General features: G+C 35.2%; 1 protein-coding gene and 2 long non-coding RNA genes across 3 annotated transcripts; all 3 read left to right on the top strand.

The window, feature by feature from the left end:
• The first annotated feature begins 213 nt into the window (after nucleotides 1-213).
• LOC144357012 (uncharacterized) lies at nucleotides 214-2,775 on the top strand. Its single transcript, XR_013421615.1, has 4 exons — nucleotides 214-273; nucleotides 501-559; nucleotides 1,710-1,877; nucleotides 2,633-2,775. It is a non-coding gene; the product is annotated as an uncharacterized LOC144357012 (long non-coding RNA).
• Nucleotides 2,776-7,183: 4,408 nt separating this feature from the next.
• LOC102808763 (uncharacterized) lies at nucleotides 7,184-9,598 on the top strand. Its single transcript, XR_438438.2, has 4 exons — nucleotides 7,184-7,266; nucleotides 7,923-7,981; nucleotides 8,804-8,971; nucleotides 9,450-9,598. It is a non-coding gene; the product is annotated as an uncharacterized LOC102808763 (long non-coding RNA).
• A 9,093-nt stretch (nucleotides 9,599-18,691) lies between these two features.
• On the top strand, nucleotides 18,692-23,422 carry LOC102809341 (beta-lactamase domain-containing protein 2-like). Its single transcript, XM_006819857.3, has 4 exons — nucleotides 18,692-18,899; nucleotides 22,004-22,295; nucleotides 22,878-23,103; nucleotides 23,199-23,422. The coding sequence occupies exons 1-4, from the start codon at nucleotides 18,760-18,762 to the stop codon at nucleotides 23,420-23,422; spliced, it is 882 nt and encodes a 293-aa protein (XP_006819920.2). The 5' UTR covers nucleotides 18,692-18,759.
• The last annotated feature ends 188 nt before the right edge of the window (nucleotides 23,423-23,610 follow it).

Genomic DNA, 23,610 nt, shown 5'->3' on the forward strand with positions numbered 1-23,610 from the left:
CTACTGATTCGCTTTGTGTCATTCAACAAACTCGTTTGAATCTGAAAACGATTCTACTGGTCACACAACGGTGATATAATAGTTTGTACTAAACAAAATTACGTCATTTGTACGCTTCACTTGTGCTTTGTGATTTAATGGGTATAACAAAATTTATATTTTTGACATTGTGTCATTTGTTCTTCTCTGTCACGGAATGAAGGTGTATAAATAGCGAGCCCATTTTGTCAGCGTATTACTCGTCAAACAGACTGGTTATCGAAGTTGTGTAAGGTAAGTGTTAGATCCTTCATTTCTGAATCATTATTACCAAATAGTTGGTTATAAATCATGCATATAATCAATTTCACATGTAAAGAGCGATCTCCGCACGTGAATGTGAACATCGTGACATCATGGTAAAACTGGTTCGTATATTATTCCCTAACGAATCAGTAATGTGTTGTATAGAATATTGATGGTAATAATATTGTAAAAATATATTTATTACTGTTCTCTAGCATGATGAAGTTCCTGTATTTGTTGGTATTATTTTGTGTTTTTGAAGAACGTGTTAACGGTGAGTAAATATATATATATACATAAAATCGGATGCGGATTAACCATCTGTAAATAGTAGCAAACTTATGTTCACGTGATGAATCAATTTGTAAAGAGCTCCGTAAATATATAAACATTGTGTTTGATGTGTTGTAAATGTTTGTTCTAAAGATTCACGTTTGATAACTAATGATGGAATATAAAATGGTAGTAACCAAATATTACACCGATATCTAACTACATAGGCATATGAGATTTTACAATTCCAAGAACACGCATGACAATAACTGATAAGCAAACAATCTCACAACACAAACTTTTGAATGTTAGAAATAGTCATGCTTAGCAAAAGCTTTAGTTTAATATGTTGAACGAAATAAAACGGATCCTAGTATGACAAGTAAGCTGTGAAGAGCATATCACATACATGAGATTCCTCACAGTAAGTTCCCTCATGTACCTGTTATTTGCATTGCGAGCAGCGCTGTCTCAAATAAAGCCTCATGTAATATATTCACACTTTTACATTGACGCCATTGCTATTTAAGTGTCATAGAGTGTGATTGATACTGTGATATAATTTAACTGCGTTTTGTGAGCACTGCGTACTAGTACAGATGGTATTGGATTTTGCGTGATGCTAGTTTATTTCTGACATGAAAACCCTCGTGAGAACTCAGCTCCGGATAAGTAATTTGGCTCTATTCTTGTTGGTCGAGGTAATACATAACTAAATAAATGAGCTAATAATTGTGAGATCGCCTCGTATATACGATTTCCCCGTATATATTTCTCCACTTATAAATATCTTGAAATTACCAGAGCGTCAGTATAATTCCGATAAAACGACTCAGCAAGCTAAATCACAATGTTACCCAATTAAATTGTGTGAACGTCAGAGGAGTTTTTGACACATATGAACGCTTTCCCAATCAATGAGGGGGCCACTAAAACACCATACATCATCTAAATATCTGAGTACGAAACGAATTGCTAAATTAGCCCAAATTTAGATCTTGTTTTGCGATTACTGTGTTTGAAGGTCTTTTCAACTATGATGCCATACAGAGACAAACTAAGTAGCGTTAAATTGTGAGTACTAATTCTGAGAGAGCTCGAATAATATTCATAAACTGCAACTGAAAATTGTTTTTTTTTTTTTTTTACAGGTGTTATTCAGTATAAAATGAATATAAACCTTGATTTAGACAGTGGTGACTGTGATGGAGCCTTGCAACTCATCAGTGGGATCACAGTACCCTCGCCTGCTGCATGCGGATGCGATTGGGTGTCTTGTACTGTAGGACAGGGAACTTGTCCACCTTGCTGTGTTCTTTGTACGTATTATCGGACTTGTAAAAGTACCATTGATATTTGCCAATTTTCATCAAAATATCAGTATTTTTTGTTATATGTGCACTCGGTGCTTGATGTGGACTGCGGGTATGAACATGGATGTTGTCTCGTATGCCGAAAGTCGGGCAAAATAGGCAAGAAGCCAGATATTTTTGAAAGATTAGGGTCATTACACAAACATTCCGTGATGTTGCGTCGTGTTTACGAGTTATCGTATAGTTATCTAAAAGTGATTAAATCGGAGCAACATCTCAGATTTTCCGTGAAATAATCATACATGGCTCTATCTAATTCGCTGTGCTGTGAAAGAAGTAAAAAACACAACCCACATTCACATCGACAAATAGCTATGTACACTTAAACAGACATGTGCGCTGTTGTGGGGAATTCCGGGGAACACTATAAATTGCAAGGGAAAACGTGACACACGCGTATTCAATTCATAGGAACCACATGAAAACGATCATCTTATCTATGATAATTTTCAAAAAATATTATTATTACCTATTGTTATTTTTGAACTGACGAGGACCTAATGCAGCATATGGTTCTCATGAAAACTCAAAACCTACTTATTACGTACGAACTTGATGGAAAACGTGAAGGTGTGACTGAGGATAGCCGAACCATGGCTGACATGGAAAGTTACTAATTATAATATATTCATTAGACAAACATGGAGTGATTTTCTTAAATGACAATACGATCTGATATCATGTTATATATTTTATTTCAGGTAACAAATGTTAGGAAAAGACATTGAAGTGAATATATCAGCGGGTATTTGGTGACGTCAATGTACATAATCGATCATGAATAGTCGGAGTCCAGTAGCAATTATAGTAAAATTATATATTGAATAAATCAGACTAAATCAAAGTACGGTTCGTGGTCTTATATTTAATTATTTGTATTTCTAGTGAAGATAGAAGAGTGTTCGATTGAAAACCCGTGTTACTTTGGAAGTTAATCTAAATAATTACTGCCAAAAACCCAAACGTATTTTACCGGAAGGTTTATGTGAGTAACGTTTATTGATCAAGAAAATATGTGGTTTGAAAACATTACCAATACTGATAGTATTCGTCTCATGTATGTAATTTTTCAAGAAGAAAAGAACAGTAACTTTTAGCCATCGGTGTTCCCTGTGGTCGGAATAACTGCACTCTCAAACTGCCACACTGTAAATCGTGGGGACACTTTCATTGTTTTCGATAAAACACATTGTTTTAATTCAAAAATAGGCATGTCTTATTGCAAAACATCTGTATTTTCAACAGAAACAAAATTCCCACACACATCAACATTGTCAGCAGCCATACTGTGCAAGCTATAAAGTCATCGATTTTAGTATTTTTAATAATAAACAGCTTCATATATACATGTATATTGCACGTGTTCAGTAACAGGTGAAATTCAACATGCATGGTATTGTTATCAATACTCGAGTTAATAAACTGGACGACGAAGCGCTGGACGGGCGTTGATTTACTGTAAACTAATCAATAAATGGAATTCACTTTATAGTTATTATTCTATTGCACGAGCCTCAATGTTGAACATACACACATGTGTGGATATGCATAGAATCTAAATAAGCTCTCCCAAGTCTATAATAATACATAACTAACTTGCGCATGCTCATTCAACGATTGGTTTATATTATTAGGAGCATGTATACCTCAATCCACTTCTCATTACGGAATTTGGCTGACAAATATTGTTACGTGCGCGAAGCAAGTAGGGCGTTCAGTGTTTATGTAATTCTGCGTTATAACTCCAAGTGAATAGGTATTTGTCACAAATTTTCCCTATGGAATCCACGCGCGCACATCAACCTTTTAGTGACAAAGTTGAAGTTCACAGCATGTGTTAAACTATGTAAGAAAAACAGTTGACATACATGGCCCTTGTATGATTTGCAAGACCTTGTCACATTTTGAAGTTAAAGAGTAATGTCACAGGGAAAAAAGCCTTCAGACTTGCAAAATTGTTCCCCGTGCGACTCGCAACACCTTTCGGGTCAAAGGTTGAGGTCACATTACAGATTTGTGTATGTTGTGTGTTTATTGGTATTGAGGAATAGCTAGGAACTTCAAACTTGGAAAACATGGTTGTAATGTAAGCCATATGGCAAGACAAATTACACTGATAAATGGACACAGATCGAGGTCACAGTGTGTGTTTGTGTACTAGTACGGAGGCGGCGGCACAGAGTTTTGCATGAGGGGGCAAGATATGCTAACCATTCAGATGCGCAACCTTGCTAGGGGGTCCAGGGGCATGCTCCCCCTTATTATTTTGAGGGACAAATCTTGCTGACACAAAAGGTTTCATCATGTATTTGGAGGGGTGACGCCCTCCCCAACTTTTTTTCGAGGAAGCGACCCCCCCCCATGTGCCGCCGCCATGGTAATAGCTAGGAACTTCAATACAAATTTTTGTGATCCCATACTATTTTAAGGTCAAAGATGAGGGTAACCGTATATATGTGTAGCAGGCCTGAACTGTGGCCCACGAAACTCATTTCTGCTTGTTTGGTGAATTTAAATTACAGCCAAAATTATCTAATTTATGGAAACAAATGACGTAATTCTCTCAATTGCTTGCTATTCATTAAATGCCATTCAAACACATTATTTGCATAAAAATAAATGATAAAAAATTTAACATTACTGCATTTTGATAAATAATACTTTTCCGATTAAAGGGGGAACACAAATGAATGGCACGGTGCCAGCCACCTGTTTATAGTGGATGGTAAACAGATAGAGGGCGTACTTGGTAGTTCCTGTTGATGTACATGAAGTTTGTGAATGGAACAGAGCCAGCGACGTGTTTATAGTGGATGGTAAACAGATAGAGGGCGTACTTGGTAGTGCCCGTTCATGTACATGAAGTTTATGAATGACACAGTGCCAGCCACCTGTTTATAGTGGATGGTAAACAGATAGAGGGCATACTTGGTAGTGCCCGTTCATGTACATGAAGTTTGTGAATGAAACAGTGCCAGCCACGTGTTTATAGTGGATGGTAAACAGATAAAGGGCGTACTTGGTAGTGCCCGTTGATGTACATGAAGTTTGGGAATGACAAAGTGCCAGCCACGTGTTTATAGTGGATGGTAAACAGATAGAGGGCATACTTGGTAGTGCCCGTTGATGTACATGAAGTTTGGGAATGACAAAGTGCCAGCCACGTGTTTATAGTGGATGGTAAACAGATAGAGGGCGTATTTGGTAGTGCATGTTGATGTACATGAAGTTTGTGAATGACAAAGTGCCAGCGAGCTGTTTATAGTGGAAGGTAACAAAATAGAGGGCCTCCTTGGTAGTGCATGTTGATGTACATGAAGTTCGTGAATGGCCGGTGCCAGCCACCTGTTCATAGTGGGCGGTAAACAGATAGAGGGCGTACTTGGTAGTGCCTGTTGATGTACATGAAGTTTGGGAATAACACAGTGCCAGCCACGTGTTTATAGTGGATGGTAAAAAGATAGAGGGCGTAGTGCCCGTTGATGTACATGAACCTGAATATAAAACATTACGAAACTGATTACCCAAGCAGTTGGTTATATATACTATTTCGTATGTGAAAAACTATAACATATAATAAGCATTAACATATCATATTCAACCTATTTCCATGATAAAAAAAAAACTAGGGCCACATTGACACCGATATGATGGCGGTCTGAGACATCAAACATAATTAAAAGAACATTTTTCATTTCCACCAACTTTTAACAACTGACATGTTTATTTTAAAATGTACTTTTCCTTTTTGTGTGATCTGGCGAAAACCTTACTCTGAATTGTGCAAGCATAAATGCCTGGGTTCTGTGCACTTAAATATTATCCGACAGAATTCTGAATAAAATTAAAAATAAGCACCATTATTAAAGTAAGCCGTGCAAACAAGGCTTTGAGTGATTATAGCAATGTTTATGTTTCATTTAGTGACTAGGCGCTATGACCTGGTTTTTGTCAAATGTAGACTAGCTTTAGTGCTTCAATATTTACACTATCATAGATAAGAAGGGTGAGCCTGTCACTTCCACTGGGTCTACCCATATCTCTGCATCTGACCGCTTAACTAGTTAAAATGGTACTATTATCTGATATCACTTGTCCGTAGTGCAGGTTGATGCGAGTAACTTCGTGGGATCTATAAATCTAGATATTAGATTTTTGAATGTTTGAATAATGACAATCACAGTTTCTTTGCGAGACAGTGTAAGCTGTGGATGTAATGTTACGTACAGCTACCACTGCGTGTATTTTACATCGGTTTTCGTGTACACTAGAGTTCAGAATTCGACCTTCTGATGGATAGTATGAATTTCTACTGTAGTCACATATTTAGTATAATTAGTACTTCTTCCTATTCCGCATTGTAAAACATTTGTATTCGTGTTGCACCAACTCACGATGCGTCAGGCTCATATTATTAGTTTAATTGTTTTCGGATAGATGCTTGATTAACCAATGAAAATAAACTTACCTCTATCATATAATAATGTATGACGACAGCCCTCTGAAACGAAAACGTCGCACCCTCTTACATTCAGACTCCCGAAAATTTATAAATCTCCTTTGATGGGCGATCACACAATGTCGATGTTGTGAACGCCGTTCTTTACATTCATTTAAGCGAAGACGCACCGTCGCTTGAGAGCTCAACAAAGAAGAGTGGAACATTGCATTATCCAAACTAACTCACGTGGTGCATACCACCATACATGGCTTGTGAAACGTGGTTAATCGAGTACTGATTGAACGTTAAAGACCGTTCACAGTGAATAAAAACGCATACCTAATATATATTATTTCGAACTTATTAACACGCAACGCGAGATGACATTTAAAAGAACAGGACACGAAATTACGTTGTTTTCAAATCACAAGTAAAATAATAATAAAAATATACCAGTGACAATAACTCTTGGGTATACGTAGGTGATTTGCTCTAGTAGTGTTCCTGTAAAACATGCCGAACACTGTGCTTTTCTAGTTGGTACCATGTAGCATAACTGAAACTACCAACTCTTGGATAATCCACTGATTCTAATTCAACAAAGGCGTTTGAATCTGAACCTTGATCTATTGGCCACATTACAGTGAATTAATAATAGTTTGTACTAAATACCCAAGAGCGTGCGTTCAGCCGCACTCAAAAAAACTGACGTCATTTGTACGCTACACTTATTTTGTGATTTATGGATATAACAATAAATATAGTTTTGTGACAATCATGTCTCATATGTGCTTTCCTGTCACGCAATGACAGTGTATAAGTAGTGAACCCTTTTTGTCAGGGTATTACTCGTCATACAGACTGGTCTTCTGAAGTTGTTGATAACCTGTACAGGTAGGTGTACTTCATTATAGGTTTGGCATAAAGTTAACAACGCCTGTGTTATCCATGTGTATTATTCTCTGTCTATCTGGCAAAAGTACTAGTAAGCTTCACATGTGCATATTGTTTGTAATTATACGATGATACACGTCCTATTCGGGTCCAACACTTTTCTTAATGTTAGTTACGCATTAGAGGGATTTCTAGAAAAAAAACTCCTATGTTCTAAAACATTAATAACAAAATTGCATGATAAATTACCTACACAAATTGTCACACTGTAACAGAAAAATTCTACTCTCCTCGGTCTTCCCCTTCATTGCTGGGGAGATGGCATGGAGTTCATAGTGTTATTATAATAACTTGTCCCTAAATTCAAGGTATTTTGCTGTAAAACACAGTTAGCCTCTCAGTATGATGATTTCATTTAAAAAACTGTGGCGGGTACAGTATTTCGTATTATAAAGTGGCACACTTTTCGATTATTTAGCAATTGACGCATTGCGTTGTAAGTATAACGTGAAAAGATTTGCTTCCGAGTAAACTACTAAACTACTGCGCACTAGGTAGCAGTGGATTATGACTCGCAGTTCAACTATAGGTGTATAAATGTACAACGGATGTTTAAAATTAAGTAAAATTAATGTTATATTTCTGTTCTAATTTAGTATCATGAAGTTCCTGTGTTTGTTGGTGTTATTCTGTGTTCTCGGTGAACGTGTTAACGGTGAGTGAAAGTACATAAATATATATATATATATATATATATATATATAGCAAACAGGCTGATGATTATTTATACATTATACAAATGTACACATAATGAATCGATTTGTAAAGTGTTCTGTACATGTTAATGCCTTGCGCATGGGTCAATGCAAATGGTGTTATAAAAATACGCGTTTGACACATATGACGGCATAATAAACTAATATTTGTATGCATAGTGAAAAAAACAATTCCAAAAGTCCAAGAATACAAAACGGACTGACATAAAGGAACCATTTAATATTATATACCAATCACCCGTATATATATTTCTCCACTTTTACATATCTTATAATTTCCAAAACCGCCAGTAAATGTCCGCTAAAACAACTTAGAAATCTTGGTCAAAATATTGCCCAATTAAATTGTTTGAGAGAACGTTGCTGAAATTGTTTATCGACGCCTTCGCAATCCATGACGAGATGACGGGAAAATGTTTCAGTTAGCTCAAATTGCTGAAAATTACCCGTATAACGACGGACGGTTTTTGCGACGAAACACATACTACCGGTCATCATCGGTTTAATCGCTTATATCACATAGAGAGACTGTAACAATGTGTTACATGTAAATAAACAAAAGATGTGATACTCGTTGATGTATTTGTACACTGTAACTATAATGATGCATTATGGGTTAACTGTGAATTCTAATTTTAAAAGGATACCTCGAATAATTTTCTTGAATTGCAACTAAAATTTATGATTTATAGGCAATGAAAGAAACGACGAATGATATTTGTTGATTAATCTATCTCAATTAATTTTAATTTTATTCACAGGTGTTATTGAGTATAAAATGAATATAAACCTTGATTTAGACAGTGGTGACTGTGATGGAGCCTTGCAACTCATCAGTGGAGTCACAGTACCCTCGCCTGCTGCATGTGGATGCGATTGGGTTTCTTGTACTGTAGGACAGGGAACTTGTGCACCTTGCTGTGTTCTTTGTACGTACTATCTGCATTATATTGTCTTATGTGCTTAGTGCTCGGTGTGGGGTGCCCGTAAGAATATGCATGCCCGTATGGTTATTCACACATGCCAAAATCGCACGTTCGTGATATTACGTCGTATTTACGATTCGGTGCGATATCTAAAAATTGCCCTGGTAAAAACCCTTCATTATACACTGTGCCAACTTATTCGGTATGCAGTTGGCATATAAAGATCACATAGCTAACTATTTATTGTTCATTCGAAATCGTGTGAATTAGAACTTGCAGCATAGGGTTCCCATGAAAATTCGAAACTTATTGATTACGTACCAAATTTAATGAATGAACAAAGGTGTGAATAATGATAGCCAAAGCAATAATTGACATGGAAATATACTGATTATATAATAATTATATTCATTGGGCAAACATGAGGTGATTTTATTAAATGACAATACGATCTGATATTATATTATATATTTTATTCCAGGTGGCACCTGTTAGGAAAAGACATTGAAGTGAATATATCAGCGGGTATTTGGTGACGTCAATGTACATAATCGATCATGAATAGTCGGAGTCCAGTAGCTTTCACACTTAAATTATATATTGAATAAATCAAACTACAAACAAATCAAAGTCTGGTTGGTGATCTAATATTGTATCTGTTTGTGTTTCTATGAAGAAGGGGATAGTGGTCGATTAAAAATCATTGTTACTTGGGTGATTATTTCAAAAATTTACAGCCAAAGAAAGTTATTACGAGGACATTTATGTGAATAACGTATATTGATAAAAAAAAATCAATTATGTAGTTAGGATATTATTTTAATCCAGTGTGGATTAAAATATTTTTTGGAAAAGACGGTTTTTGATGATTATAAGATATAATTGTTACCATCGGTCAGAATAACTACACTCTTCACTTACGGCAGGCAAGGTTGGGTACATTTATGAGTTTTCAATAACAGGTTTTCAATATAAACAGTTATATACCCGTATATCATTGAGGATTCCTCGAGTGTTAATTGTCAAGAATGCGGGCAAGGTCAAAGCGATATATGAATTGGTTATCTGTAGTCTTCCCGTCATTAAAGTTCAATTACACCTTTTGACACGACTAATATATATTGACAAAGTAATATTGTATTACTGACACAAAAAAATCCCAATTCTGAAATTGGTTTAATGGTGCAGAGACAAATTACTCGTCTTCAAACAATTTCAGCAATGTTCACTCGATCAATATTGGTTTATTATGTTTTCATATGTTACATGCTCTCTGCAAGTAATAAGCTCGCTTTGACTTTCACTTTCTATGAATTTCCGACAAATTTACAACAAAACGGCCTAGTATAAATAAAATGAATCTTATTCCAAAAATAACACGCAAATAGACTAGCTGAAAATGTTAAAACCCTTAGCAAAGCAATTAGATGTTCTTTAATTGGAAGAAAAAAAATACAGAAAATTAGAAATGCACAAATTCCTAATGAACTGTCATGCAACTCCTCGTCCTTGGACAGGTAAGAGACCCGGCTAACTTTTAGTTGGTCATACTGTCAAAGCTAAACATGACCAAAGTACGGATAGAACGAAACTCTACTGTGATAGTCATGGCAGAATTAAAAATTTACATTCGTGGAGAAAAAACAATTAATTTGAACGAAGATCTACTAGGATTAGAAAACTAAATATTAGGTAAGATTTTAATTATTGCAGACCCTGGGAGCTACTTATGTCATGGTTGTACAACCAATGCTTCAGCGTGTTTTCAGGGGTGGGTGATACCAAGGTGGAAAATTGTTGTACATATGGGGGTAATTCCTGGAATTACAATAGAGAGTGTTCAGGCTGAAATACAATATGTAGTGTTTTCATGTTTTGTCTGATATTTCTGTGGTATTCTGCTGTTGTAACTAATGCGAGATTTGTTCCTAAATTCAGTGCATTGTATGCACTCCAGGGTTATTTGTTTGTTGTTTTTTTGCTGAAAACACCCCTATTTTCTAATGACAGATTCGAACCAGTTTCACTCCCACTGGGAAATCTACATCGACGCTTAAGTGAGAGCTAATTAAACACATTTTCCAGACCATCGGAAGAGTATGTAACAGCCACTTTTAACAGCATAACACGTGGTTTTACTAAGAATATTTACGTTGAAAGAGGGTATTCCATTTTACGAAGGAATAATAGGGAGTAGAATATGTGCAATATATATCCTTCATTTGCATCGTTGAGCATTTCTGTTTTAGTATACTGGTTTGAAAATATTGAATTTGCATGCTTTGCGATGTTTTTTTTTTACCGAAACGCCCCTAATGGTTGAATCCCGGGTTTGAATGAGAATGTAACAGCGCACCACGTGATTCGTTTGAATACAATGGTGAAGAATTCAGTCGTCCGTAGGCCATCGTCGAAGTAACAACGTTCATTTTACAATCAGATAAAATAATTGCAGCGATTTCTTTACAGAATAGTCTTCAATAAAACATGGAAACATAATATAGTAACCGGCTCTAAAATTATGTCTATTGCAAAAACAAATCAACCGACAACCAGTTTGACGCCACAATTTCTTTCTACGCGTGATTGTATTGCGTTCAAAAATTTTCCATTTTAAACTGCGCATACACACAGTGGTTTATCGAAATGCATACGTATTAGGAAACTTGTCACTGCTAAAAGTTACTGAAAACATTTGAGCAATAGTACTAGAGTGAAATATATACGTTCCTCTGCATTCTTCTTGAATTTCGTGCCTTGCTATGATCACGGTAAATAAAAAACCTATGGTTACTTTCAACAGTTTAAATCAAAACTGTGTCTAAAAGCACTTTTACATTAGTTTTTCGTTTATTTATTCAGCTCGTAGCGATATAATCAGTCAATTTAAAGCTATTATGCGTGCTATCGGAAAGTATTTTGCTCTTGAATATTAATTTATTTATTTCAACCAATCGTGTCATGCAACTCCCCCCGGTAAAAGCAGTTATTTATTGAAATTGTCTCTTATGTTATATACTGTAACTAGCTAAACATTGTATTTTGACACAAACAATTGTGTCAAATTACACGTAAGCTCATTCGCTGCTAATAGAGAACATACGGTATCAAAATATTATTATTTAACATTGCTATATATGACAAATCTTTTCATTTTTTGCTACTTATTTTTCACTCATATCAGGATTATTATTACATATCCTCTCTGGCCTAATCTAATGAGTAACCTCTTAGACTTGTTTATCATTTTAAGTGGTATTGTCTTCCAATTTTTATCATATTTTTTGCCATCAAAAGCCAAGACAAAAGATCGGACTACAACATCAGCAAGTCTCTTCCGTGTTGCGTTCAATAATATTAACATATTTAAATGAGCTATGGTAATTTGAACACGTTGACATCATCCAGCTTTTTGATTGGTTAATTAGCGATTAGGTGAACTTATGCAAGGGAACGACCATAGAGTTTATCTGCGACCGGAATCGTTCGCTTACGATGAAACTAAGTTGAATTTTATTTGCATTTTATAACAATTCAACGAATTTATTTTGTGTACATTATTATAATCACTATTGAATTATATTCAACAATTATGGAACGACGATCATTTGCTGCTACGCAATGCAGTTGTGTTCGTTTTTATTTGAAACTTCGTTTAGAATATACATTCGTTACTCAAAAAAATAAAGAATAAAATCTCTCAGTCAATCAGAAACTCGGATTCACGCCTTCAGAGAAAGTCACGTTTGGACGCTCACGTCGATTTTGTTTTTCGTTCGGCCGAAAACCAAAACTGGTCGAACTTTTCGAGTAAGAATAAGTCCTCAGTTTCCGAAATTTTGGACGCCAACTTCATCGTTGTGCTGGTCATAAAATGATCCACGGTCTGATGCCTTCAGTGTAGCTTTTGCTTCTTCCGACACAGAAATCTTCTGGATCTTCTTTCTACCTCTCTTTCGTTTCACACTACGCATAATATAATGATAAAAATTAGGAAAGAACGCCGAGAAAATATAATGTTGGTTTGCTAGCGAACGAGAATTGATTTGAGAATAATTGCACATGCGCGTGATTGAATGTACTATGACTCGTACAATCTCAATGTGCATATTGTCAATCAAAAGTTCTGTTCTTTGCTTACTCGTGCAAATTAGGCAATTGCAAATTAAGCAATTGGACATAAACATTGCCACGTGTGAGTGTTTTTTTTTATTTTTAACCAGAAAATAACCAGCAATTTTAACGGTGTTCCAATAAAAATTCATTAGTCAATTTTTTAAAGAATGTTCTTCAGATAAAAATCAATATAAAAAGCGAAAAAAAACTATTTTTGATTGAAATTCACAAATAAACTGCAGCTCTACCATATCATTTTCTCTTTCAAAAAATATATTTTATAATATACAGTGTGCAGTATCTCACTTGAATTTACATAAGAAGATTCACTCAATCTTATTTTCAGTTTGAAGTCATATTTCAAATATTTATTCAATATTTTGTCAGTTGCGAACACTTTGCAAACTGTCGGTGTTAATCATTACTGTAAAAGATTTTTATTTTTCCACTCACAAATAAAATGTTACATTTAAAACTCTTAGTTCTTCATTATTTGTACTTGTATATGTGACTACTGATTAAAACTAACAATTGTCATACACAAATATACCTTTCGACCCTGAAAGGGCCTCTAAGTAATAACTGTGGAATAGTACTTCATTTTCACTAAAAACTTTTTTCCATTCCAGTGAAAATGCCATTTCCACAGCGCAGTGAAAATTAGGTTCACACGTAATGCCTGAAAACTTGTCAGCGTAAATAAATTAAGTGAAATTCTATGTGACTTCATGAGAGTTGGAAATGAACAAATTATATGACACTACCCCAAAACATCCTTTCACCAATGTATTCTATGTGACTTCAGGAGAAATAAACAAATTATATGACAACGAACGTAATTATAATTTCAGTCTCTAGTTCAGCACTGATTAAATAAACTACCTCGCCTTTATGCCAAGTTATCTATTGCCTACATCAGTGACTTCAAATCTATATATGTTTCAATCCAGGAATTTCACTTGCTATTAATTGCATGGGAGTGCCAGTCTTTTATTTTCCGCTGTAATGTCAATTTCTTGCGATTACTTGGAACATAAATCTGTAACCACAGTCCGTCTTGGTGCTGTAACTAAATCCTGGTATAAGCACAATTTAGACAGGCTTGAACTATGCATGTGAAGCCAGCTCAGGTGTATGTTCAATCTTATATATTTCTCATTGTTTGATAACTATTTGCTGCAAATGCAACAACACAAAACATTCACACAGCATTCTACATGTTACTTGTTCATAATTAGTCTTCGTTCACGCACGTTATGTGATGTGTTAAAGCTAGGTCACAATCATAACTAGTGTACTTAAATTACTGAACAACGAATTGTTAAATCAGGTCCCATAAACACAGCATACTCCAAAAAAGAATGTCTTGTGTGTCTTGTTGTAATGTCACAAATATGTGACTGGTAAAATGAGACAATGTAGCATATAGAGACGTAATTGGCTTTACTGAGAATATTGTTGATATGTGCACCAACGTTACGTTTGATTGTATAGTGACCCCAACAATGTTGAGGTCGGTAACCCATTTAATAATGTGGTCGTTACGCTTGATAATTGGAGATTGTGGCGCATTTGTTTTACAATCAGCGTGTATAACGTGACATTTATAATATTCAATAACATGTTCCTACCTTCACAAAAATAATTCAGAAGTCATCGGTCAATTAGTCATCAATTTTATGGTATATATTTATAATAGCTAAATAAACTGATGCATCAGCTATCGACACTTGGGTTCAAGAACATTTGCCCATAGGCTATCATATATTGTGGAATTAATCACGACTGTCGTTCTTTCAGAGTATTTAATCATACAGTGAACACTACGATAAAGAATTTCCGTTTTTAATATTGTGAAATTCTTACGTTTTTATGCAGAAAAATGCAGTACTTTTACCAAGTAAAAACATATCTATTAATTAAAAGTCGTTCTTCATACACGAGTTGTTGAACACACTACATAGTTTTTAATTTCATTAACTTTCTTTCAGTCATAATTCAAAACAAATAAAAGGCAAAAATATAGAGAATATAGCGAATATCCTTTGTTCTTTTGATAATCGTGTGCAATCGGTAATTATGAAAATTATCAATTTAGCGCATAGAGAATACGTTTCGTCATGAATTCTTAATATCTTACCGAATGTCGTAAATTTGTTATTTGTTAGTGTGATATATATTCTAATCGATTGGAATAGTTTTATTATCAACGCTATTTTTTTAATACTAGTACTTTCAATCATGTTTTTCACGTTGATGTGATCAGTCAGACCAGTCATGCTTGTGTGTATTAGTATATACATCTAGAATCAGAACATATACTACTTGCAATGTGATCTAGAATTATTATTATGCGTGTTCAAAGTAATGTTGCATATTCATGATGGTGAAATACATAATTAAAGTGACTGTCATATTTAGTCACAGGATTCAATGTACAAAATATTGTATTTTCATTTAGATTTGAAGAACTGAAGTGGTGGTTATTTCTATAATGACTGCTATTATGATTTAAATATCAAAATACAAAAGAAGTGCACTATCTGAACATATTCTTCTGTTGCTAGTAACACGGATGTTATACAAATGAAGACGAGTGACAATTGCTGGCAGGCAGATACGACTTTTATGTTATATTGATGATTGTATAGATAAGCGACATGCATTGTACTAATACAAAGCATAATGTCATTTGCCGTAATATATGGATTATTGTGTTTGTGTACGTCACCATGTTTTAAGTCTGTACACGCACGCAATTAAATTTAAAAACACGACAAGCGATTTCCACGTGTCATGTCAGCGTTTGGTGATCCAACGCCACTGAGTTTAGTGTTGATTACACTAGCGTTCACCACAGTTGTTGATGCGAGACATTACGATCAGTGTCATTCAGTGTCAGTGTTGAGATACAGGAATAACAAAACATAAATATCAACATTTGAAATGTGTAGTCAAACATGTATATGCGTATACTATACTTTCCCTTTTTACCTTGCCCGTACCATCAAAGATGGAAGGGAAAGGTATAATAAGGGAAAAAAATTGTCCGGCGTTGTCGTTGTTGTTGTTGTCGTCGTCGTTGTCGTTAATAATTGTTATTGTGTGCATAATAACTTTACTAATTCTATTCAAAACTTTATCAAACTTGGTAACCTTATTCATCAGTATAAAGTCTTCCCTGAGTTTGAACAACAGATGTCTTTTATGAAAATATCATGCAAAAATTGAGAAAATCTGATAAAATATTTTGACTGTTTCTACTTGACTGATCACTGGTGATACACATCAAAGGTCACGGATCTCAGTGGAAATATGCATTGTTGTATGTGTTCAATGAAGCAAATGATTTATCTTGTAATAATATCCTTGGTAATGTATCTCAGAATCCCATACTGGGTTTCAAAACCAACTCATGGAGAGATTGCACAGTCTGATACACATTTGCAAACCTACCAATAAAATCTTTACAGAAAACAAGATGTCAGAAAATCAATATAAGCACTCCTATGAACTGGGTGCCTAACTTTGATCAAGATCTGAAGCTAATAGAAAATCTGTTTAGTTCAAAGTTATCAAATCAAAAACAATACATAAAAAATATATTAAAAGCAAAACATTTCATCCACATTTTAAAAAGAAAATTATTCTAAAATATAAGTAATCTGTTTTTGACAAACAGTTCTTTCGACAAATGAAATCTCACAGGAATATGTTTCAGCTATTAAAACAGAATGATAGAGTTTTTATAATACTAGTTTATAAACGCACTTCAAAGATTGCAGTGTTTGTAGATTCTCAGGAGGCAACAGTACTGTTGACTTCTCCCTCCACTAGACACCAACTAACTATTTAAGTTGATTTGCATACAAAGCAGAGCTTGCAACATGATAGCTATTCATAAAGGGTGTTTTTTTTTACTTTTCATATAATACAGTAGTCACACAATGAGGCAGTTCATATTTGTCTCAGTGAATCATTAATTTTTGACAGACACCTGTACACAATACTTGGACTAAAGCCAGCTAAAATTTTCTGTTATATTGCACGTTTTATGAATCTATTCACATCTAAATGCAGCACTTTTTTTTTGCAATGAGACATTTGTTTTTATACTAAATATCTGAATTACTTTGAATAAAGCTATAAAATTATGTCCCTTAAAATAATTAAGCAAATAAGGCACCAATGTTTTTGTAAGATATTTACATCTTTTAAGGACATTCGGTAGACTGATTCTCCACTGTTGGTTCAATTCCAAAACTTGTTTGTATTCAAAATTAATTATGACAATGCATATTCATATTGAAATAAACTATGATAAAGGGAATTATATTATATAACAAAGGGCAAGGTCACCAGAGTTCAACTATGTTTAGTATTACTAACACATGGCTCACGGTGTACCATACATAGTTTATTATTTATGGCAATTCAGCGTTCATTATTTATAAATGGTCTTAGCATTTCCTCTACTCGACGACGAATTTTCATGCGTAATGTCCACATCAACATACATTAACATTTACACGCAAAATCAGTGAAAGTAGGGTATGTTATTTATTTATTTATTTATTTATTTATTTATTTATTTATTTATTTATTTATTTATTTATTTATTTATTTATTTATTTATTTGTCTGTCTGTCTGTCTTTCTGTCTGTCTGTCTGTCTATCTATCTATTTATTTATTTATTTATTTATTTATTTATTTATTTATTTATTTATTTATTAAATTTCGAGTGTCAATAAATACACAGCGATATTAATTTTTAATTTGCATAATTATAATAATTGTGTGAAGTTGCCATATATTATATTTAACAACCTACTATGAATATTGCATCGATAATTAAACAAGTTCCGGGGCCATTGATATGTATATATCGTAACCAGTATTTTGTAAAGGTCAGATTTACTTAAGAAGCTGTCAAACTAGAAATAAAAAATGTAGAAATTACAATTAAATAAATTAAAAATAAAATAAATATTGAGAATGAAAATTTACAAACATCGTTAAGTTTACAATGCGTTGTGACGATGTGAGCGTCTTGGTTCGGATTAGCATACTATTTCCGGTGGCCGTCTTGCCTCTATTTATAGTCACGGTTCCCCTTTAATGAATGAGTGTTATATATACGATAATTACGTGGGGCACTCATATAGTTGAAGTTTGGCCACCGTTTTGACCCCCCCCCCCCCCATTTTTACCGCCGAGTTGAAAATGTTGACTCCCATTATCAAGATTTTGTGTAATTTTGTTAGCGAAAAATTATTATTTTTTTATCGAAAAGCGTGCTCTAAAAGTCGAAATTTTTGGCTTCAGTTTTCCACTAACTGTGCGGCACCCAAAATCTAGGTGAGTACCCCCCCCCCCCCCCGATATATAGCTTGTAGGGGTACATGAAAGTCGATACTCAAAAATATACATAAACATATTCATTCCATATATGGTTGCTGATGGTCTGGTTTATAAAGTTGTCTATGTAATGGTCCATATGAATCCACTTTTGATGTGGGAGTGAGAGGCTTAATTGAAAAACTACGCTTCCGTAGAAAGATGACCCTTGACAACTACCAGCGTTGATTAGTGCGCCCTCAAGGGTGAGGGTATTAGTTGACCGGGAAGGTGGGGTCACGCCGTACTGTACTTGAAGTTTAACACTAGACCTAAAATGATCGTTGCATGTCTTATCAGTGCTCTTGTAACAACAGTGGTGATCATACTTCTGTCGAATATTGTCACGAAGAAGAAGCCACCAAGAGTGGACGGCCATGTTGACAGCGGATTTGAAGAAGTGTTCAGAGAATTCCGGTTAGTAGATGCTTACTAGATTTGAATTGCCAAATTCTGAAATCATGAAAAGTGGTATTGCAGACCTCGCTAATGGGTCATAGAGGTGTTTGGTGTTTCCGTTGTTTCAACTGTTCGCAGCAATTCCCCTCTGCAACTATGTAGTACTATGATACAATACGGTAACTGTGTTACCTTGTGTGTATGGTAGGGGGTGGTGCCACGCGTTACACTGCTAACTGTGTATGTGAAATGAGTCTCTTGTATATTGGAAGAAACAAAAATCAGTGACAAGGTCATTCGGAACGTCGCGGTTTGACCTCCGAACGCTGACCTTTTCAACATATGTAAACAGGTGTATGTGTACGCCATTATTTTGCTAAATAGCTATAGTTGTAGTCCGTAACATGGTTATAGGGGAAGAACACATAACAAAAATATAAATTGACTGTTGCATGTTTTATCATTTTCAAATAAATGCATACACACACACAACGAGCCATGTCGTAAGTCAAAACTACCTAACTATACATGCCGAACGTATGGTTGTCACCCGCAATCGAGCGTGGTTTTGGCATCACCCACATTTTACATGATTGCACAATGTATCTGTAAAACATATCAACCAAAATGTTTACGATCTTAATGATTGAATTCATGCCACCAAATATCACTGCCTCAAAAGTTGATGTCACCACCACTATGTAAGTGGCGATTTGATTGGTCAATGCAGCATTTATTCGGATTTATGTAACCAATGAACATTGATGTATTTTGTTGGTGGTGGTAGTAGTATGTTAGAGAAGCTACCTGGTGTGCCATTAGGACCATAATTAAAATATGACAATTTAAATTTTAAATATGAGTATTCAAATTAAAAATACGAACGTTTAAATTCAAAGTATGAGAAACTGAGGCTGAAATATGAACATTTAAATTTGAAATATTTGAGATGTTGAAAATAAAATATGAGAAATGCACTAATTGCCAGTTAGTTCATTCTTATTTTAAGTTTGTACGTAGGAAATTTGAACATAACTCTCAGATAGCGCTCTAATAATAACATAATAGATAATTTGAAATCACATCATAAACACGCCTTGGGTTACTGTGTTGACCGACTGTACAGCGCGCAATAGCACCAAGAGACGCTGAATTTTTCGAGTTACAAACACCGAGTTACAAAAATGACCACGCCCATATTTCAGAAACCACGCCAAAATTGTAACTCGATGTTCAATTAACAGTTACCGAGTACACTCTCGGATGATGTTTCTTGAAGTTGATCAGTGTCTGACATTACCCCGCCGGTATACTCGAGACGGGTAATTTTCCAGTCTGGCTGGACATCATTCAGACCTTTGTGATTTGGTGTTCTTGCAATAGGAAGTATTTTAAACTTATCTGTAATAACGGGCTAGTAACCTTCTGGAAGAGCTGGTGCTATTGTGAAGTTGCATACCCTGGTTTTGGGTACACACAACTCGCAAACACTGAGTTGATGTCATAATGTTTGTGATTCCTGATCAATATCGGCACGATATGGCACATTATTTTAATAAAACGATATCGCATGTATGTAGTCGCAGAATATCGATTCCCATAGAACGCCAAGGTTTACCATGTTTTAGAACCAGGTTGTAAAAATATTGGGATAACCACCCTGACTTTGCTAATATGCACATCGGTACTGAACGACATTATACAACACTGTCAACAATATCGGACAACATAACACAACGCACTCACTCCGGGGCTTAGTCTAAGAGAATGCCCATATACCCATAGACATCGTCTTTAACGTTATGTTTTATTTTTGAGATATGAATATGTTTATTATATAACCCGCATGTAATTATAATCTGTAATTTAACAGAATTGACGGGGGCTATCAATGATTCTACCCAAAAAATGTTCAACCGTTATTAAAATAAACTCACAACAATTTGATAGATACTTTGATGGAAATAATTGGAATACATGTAACATTGATAGCTATTTTATTTTTATAGATTACAGGAGTTAGATGAGCTTCTCTTTATGCACGTTGTATAGTGGTATGTCATTTATGTATCTGTCATATAATCTATATTAGGCATAAATGAAATTCACAACACCTAAATTAGGAATGCGTAGACCTGAACCACCCTAGCTGTGGTCCATATCACTCGTGTTTGTCAGTCGTCACTCTCATTTAATGAAAGTTGGACCATTGGAAACTCTGGGAGGAGCGATGTGAAAAAGGCCCACCCCCGTGGTAAGTAAAAAGAGGGGAAAAAACAGTTGGCTGTCGCACAGTTAGCATCAGAACCGCAGCTACACGCCTCGATACACAGCCACATGGATCGTGATTATGACGAACTGGATGTTTTTAAAAGCATGCAGTAACTTCGCTGTGATGCAGTGTAATGTTCTGTTACCCAAATTGGTTCTTTCTTTAATATTTAATATGTTTTCAATAACATTGGCGTATGTAGCATTAAATGGATAGGGTCCTATCCCAAGTCAGACGGGCGATCGCGCACGTCTTTGCGTTGGATTTTTACCCACTTATGGCCATCTTGAATACGGCTTTAAACTAAAAAAAAAAAGAGTTGAGAAACGGGGTTTTCAGATTCCTACAAATCGGGGAAAAATAAACTTTCACAGCCAAATGATCCGTTGGGGGTGCATTAGGCCAACCGTTAACGCAATCTGGCTGAATTCATAGCTTTTGAGAGGAACAACCCCTTGCATACGGACACCTTATTACATGAAGAACACTTAATTTCCAGGGTATTTAAATCCAAAATTATCGTTTAACTGCAAGACTGTCGCTGATTGTATCCTATACCTGAAATATTAAAAATAGACAGAGTATTGTCACTACGCACGTACATAAGAGTAACTAATAATTAAAGTAAATTTAAGAGATTATCATACCTGGGTTAGCAATTTTACTGCATTTACATCTTTTTGTCCACGATATTCAAATTAACTAGTAAATTAAGTAATTTTAATAATTGGGTTGTGTCACCGTCTTGAGGTTAGTTAAAAGTTATACATATTGTGAAGTTGCAATGTGGCATGATCCGTTTTTTGTAGGTTTATTGTTATTGCCAATCACTTTCACGCTTTCTTTTCAGGAGGTGCCATGAACAGAATTTAGATGTAGGTTCGGCCGTCGCTGTATATTACAAAGGAAAGAAAGTGGTGGATCTATGGGGTGGCTATGCAGATTACGAAGCAGAGGAACCATGGCAACAAAACACCATGACAATGGTCTTTTCCGCAACTAAGGGAGTGGCGGCGCTGTGTGTTGCAGTAGCTGTAGATCGAGGCTATCTGGACTATGATCAGAAAGTGTCCCACTATTGGCCAGATTTCGCACAGAATGGAAAAGAAAATATTACAGTACGACAAGTTGTCTGTCACGAGGTAAATCAGCCTCATTGAGAGTTAAGATCCGCAGTAAATGAAATGAGTTCGATTTTAGCTGTGGGGTCATACCTTTATCTATGTCGGTCTTTAGTCTTTATTATGACATAATAGTCAATTCTCGTATCTTTATTGTTCATAAAGTTGTTATTTCCAGATATTAGAATTCTTGTCGTCACAGAAAAGCTATTTTTCTTCCATAATATCGATTATTTTAGTTTTTAATTTTAATTAATTAGTTTGTTTTTATGGATTTATATTTGGGATACAAATTTGCGTCTCATGTTCAGTTTGTAGGATGAACCATTGCTCATATTTGTAAATGCCTAAAATACTATACCAAAAACTAAAGACCGGTACAACAAGAACTATGGACCCACAGCAAACGGGATTTGAATGCAGACTCAAATACGAGTTTGTTGGTTACGAGTTCTTGATAACAACTTAACAGTCCTATTTTACGTACTGTCGTTTTGTGGTATTCTTATATACGAGATTATTCATACATTATTAACATGAACACTGCAATTATGACGCGCGAATGTAGGTTGTATACTAGAACAACATATTTATACTTTCCAGGCTGGAATACCGATGACGGCTGAACCGCTGACGTTTTCTATGCTGGAGGACCAACACGCTCTCGGAGAAACACTAGCCTCAAGTAAATTACTATGGGAGCCAGGTACAAAGCATGGATACCATTCTGTTGCATACGGTCTTCTGCTCAGTCAGTTAATACAGCGATCGGACCCCAAGCATCGAACTATTGGTGAATTCTTTCGCGAGGAGATTAGCAAACCATACGGTTAGTCAATCGGCGTTGGTACATGTCATTCGGCAACAACCTCCCTATCTTATCGTAACGACACCTATAATTTGTAATTTTGTTATCCATTTCAGGAATAGATTTTCACATTGGACTACCGAAAAAGGAACATTATCGAGTTGCCCGTATATTAGTTCCATCTCCTTTCACATTGACGTTACATTTACTACAAATGTTGACCAGTTCTCGAAGCTATAAGTTTGCAATGGCGATGTTCAATCCACGCACTCTAACATCGAAGGTTCTTCGAAGCACAAATCATATTGTGTCTGTAAGTAAACCACAATCTTTCAGTTGAATGTAAATCCCAAATTAGTTTGTCTAAATTATATATAGAGGTATTTTAGTTTAATTGAAAACATTCTCAGTCTGATGAAGTACATTTGAACTACATGTTCTGGAGATTGTTTGTTTTGGGTACTACAGCTTTCTCAACAGGGGAATATGTCAAATTGTTGTGCAATGTATTTGCCTTCGAAGGGAGGA

Source organism: Saccoglossus kowalevskii, chromosome 15 (assembly GCF_978046115.1).
Source record: "Saccoglossus kowalevskii chromosome 15, keSacKowa6.1, whole genome shotgun sequence".
NCBI classification, from domain to species: Eukaryota; Metazoa; Hemichordata; class Enteropneusta; family Harrimaniidae; genus Saccoglossus; species Saccoglossus kowalevskii.

Coding starts and splice junctions, on each gene's coding strand:
- LOC102809341 (XM_006819857.3), top strand. CDS start 18,760: ATGATCGTTGCATGTCTTATCAGTGCTCTTGTAACAACAGTGGTGATC. Junction 18,900..22,003: donor GAAGTGTTCAGAGAATTCCG/GTTAGTAGATGC, acceptor CTTTCTTTTCAG/GAGGTGCCATGAACAGAATT. Junction 23,104..23,198: donor GGAGATTAGCAAACCATACG/GTTAGTCAATCG, acceptor TATCCATTTCAG/GAATAGATTTTCACATTGGA.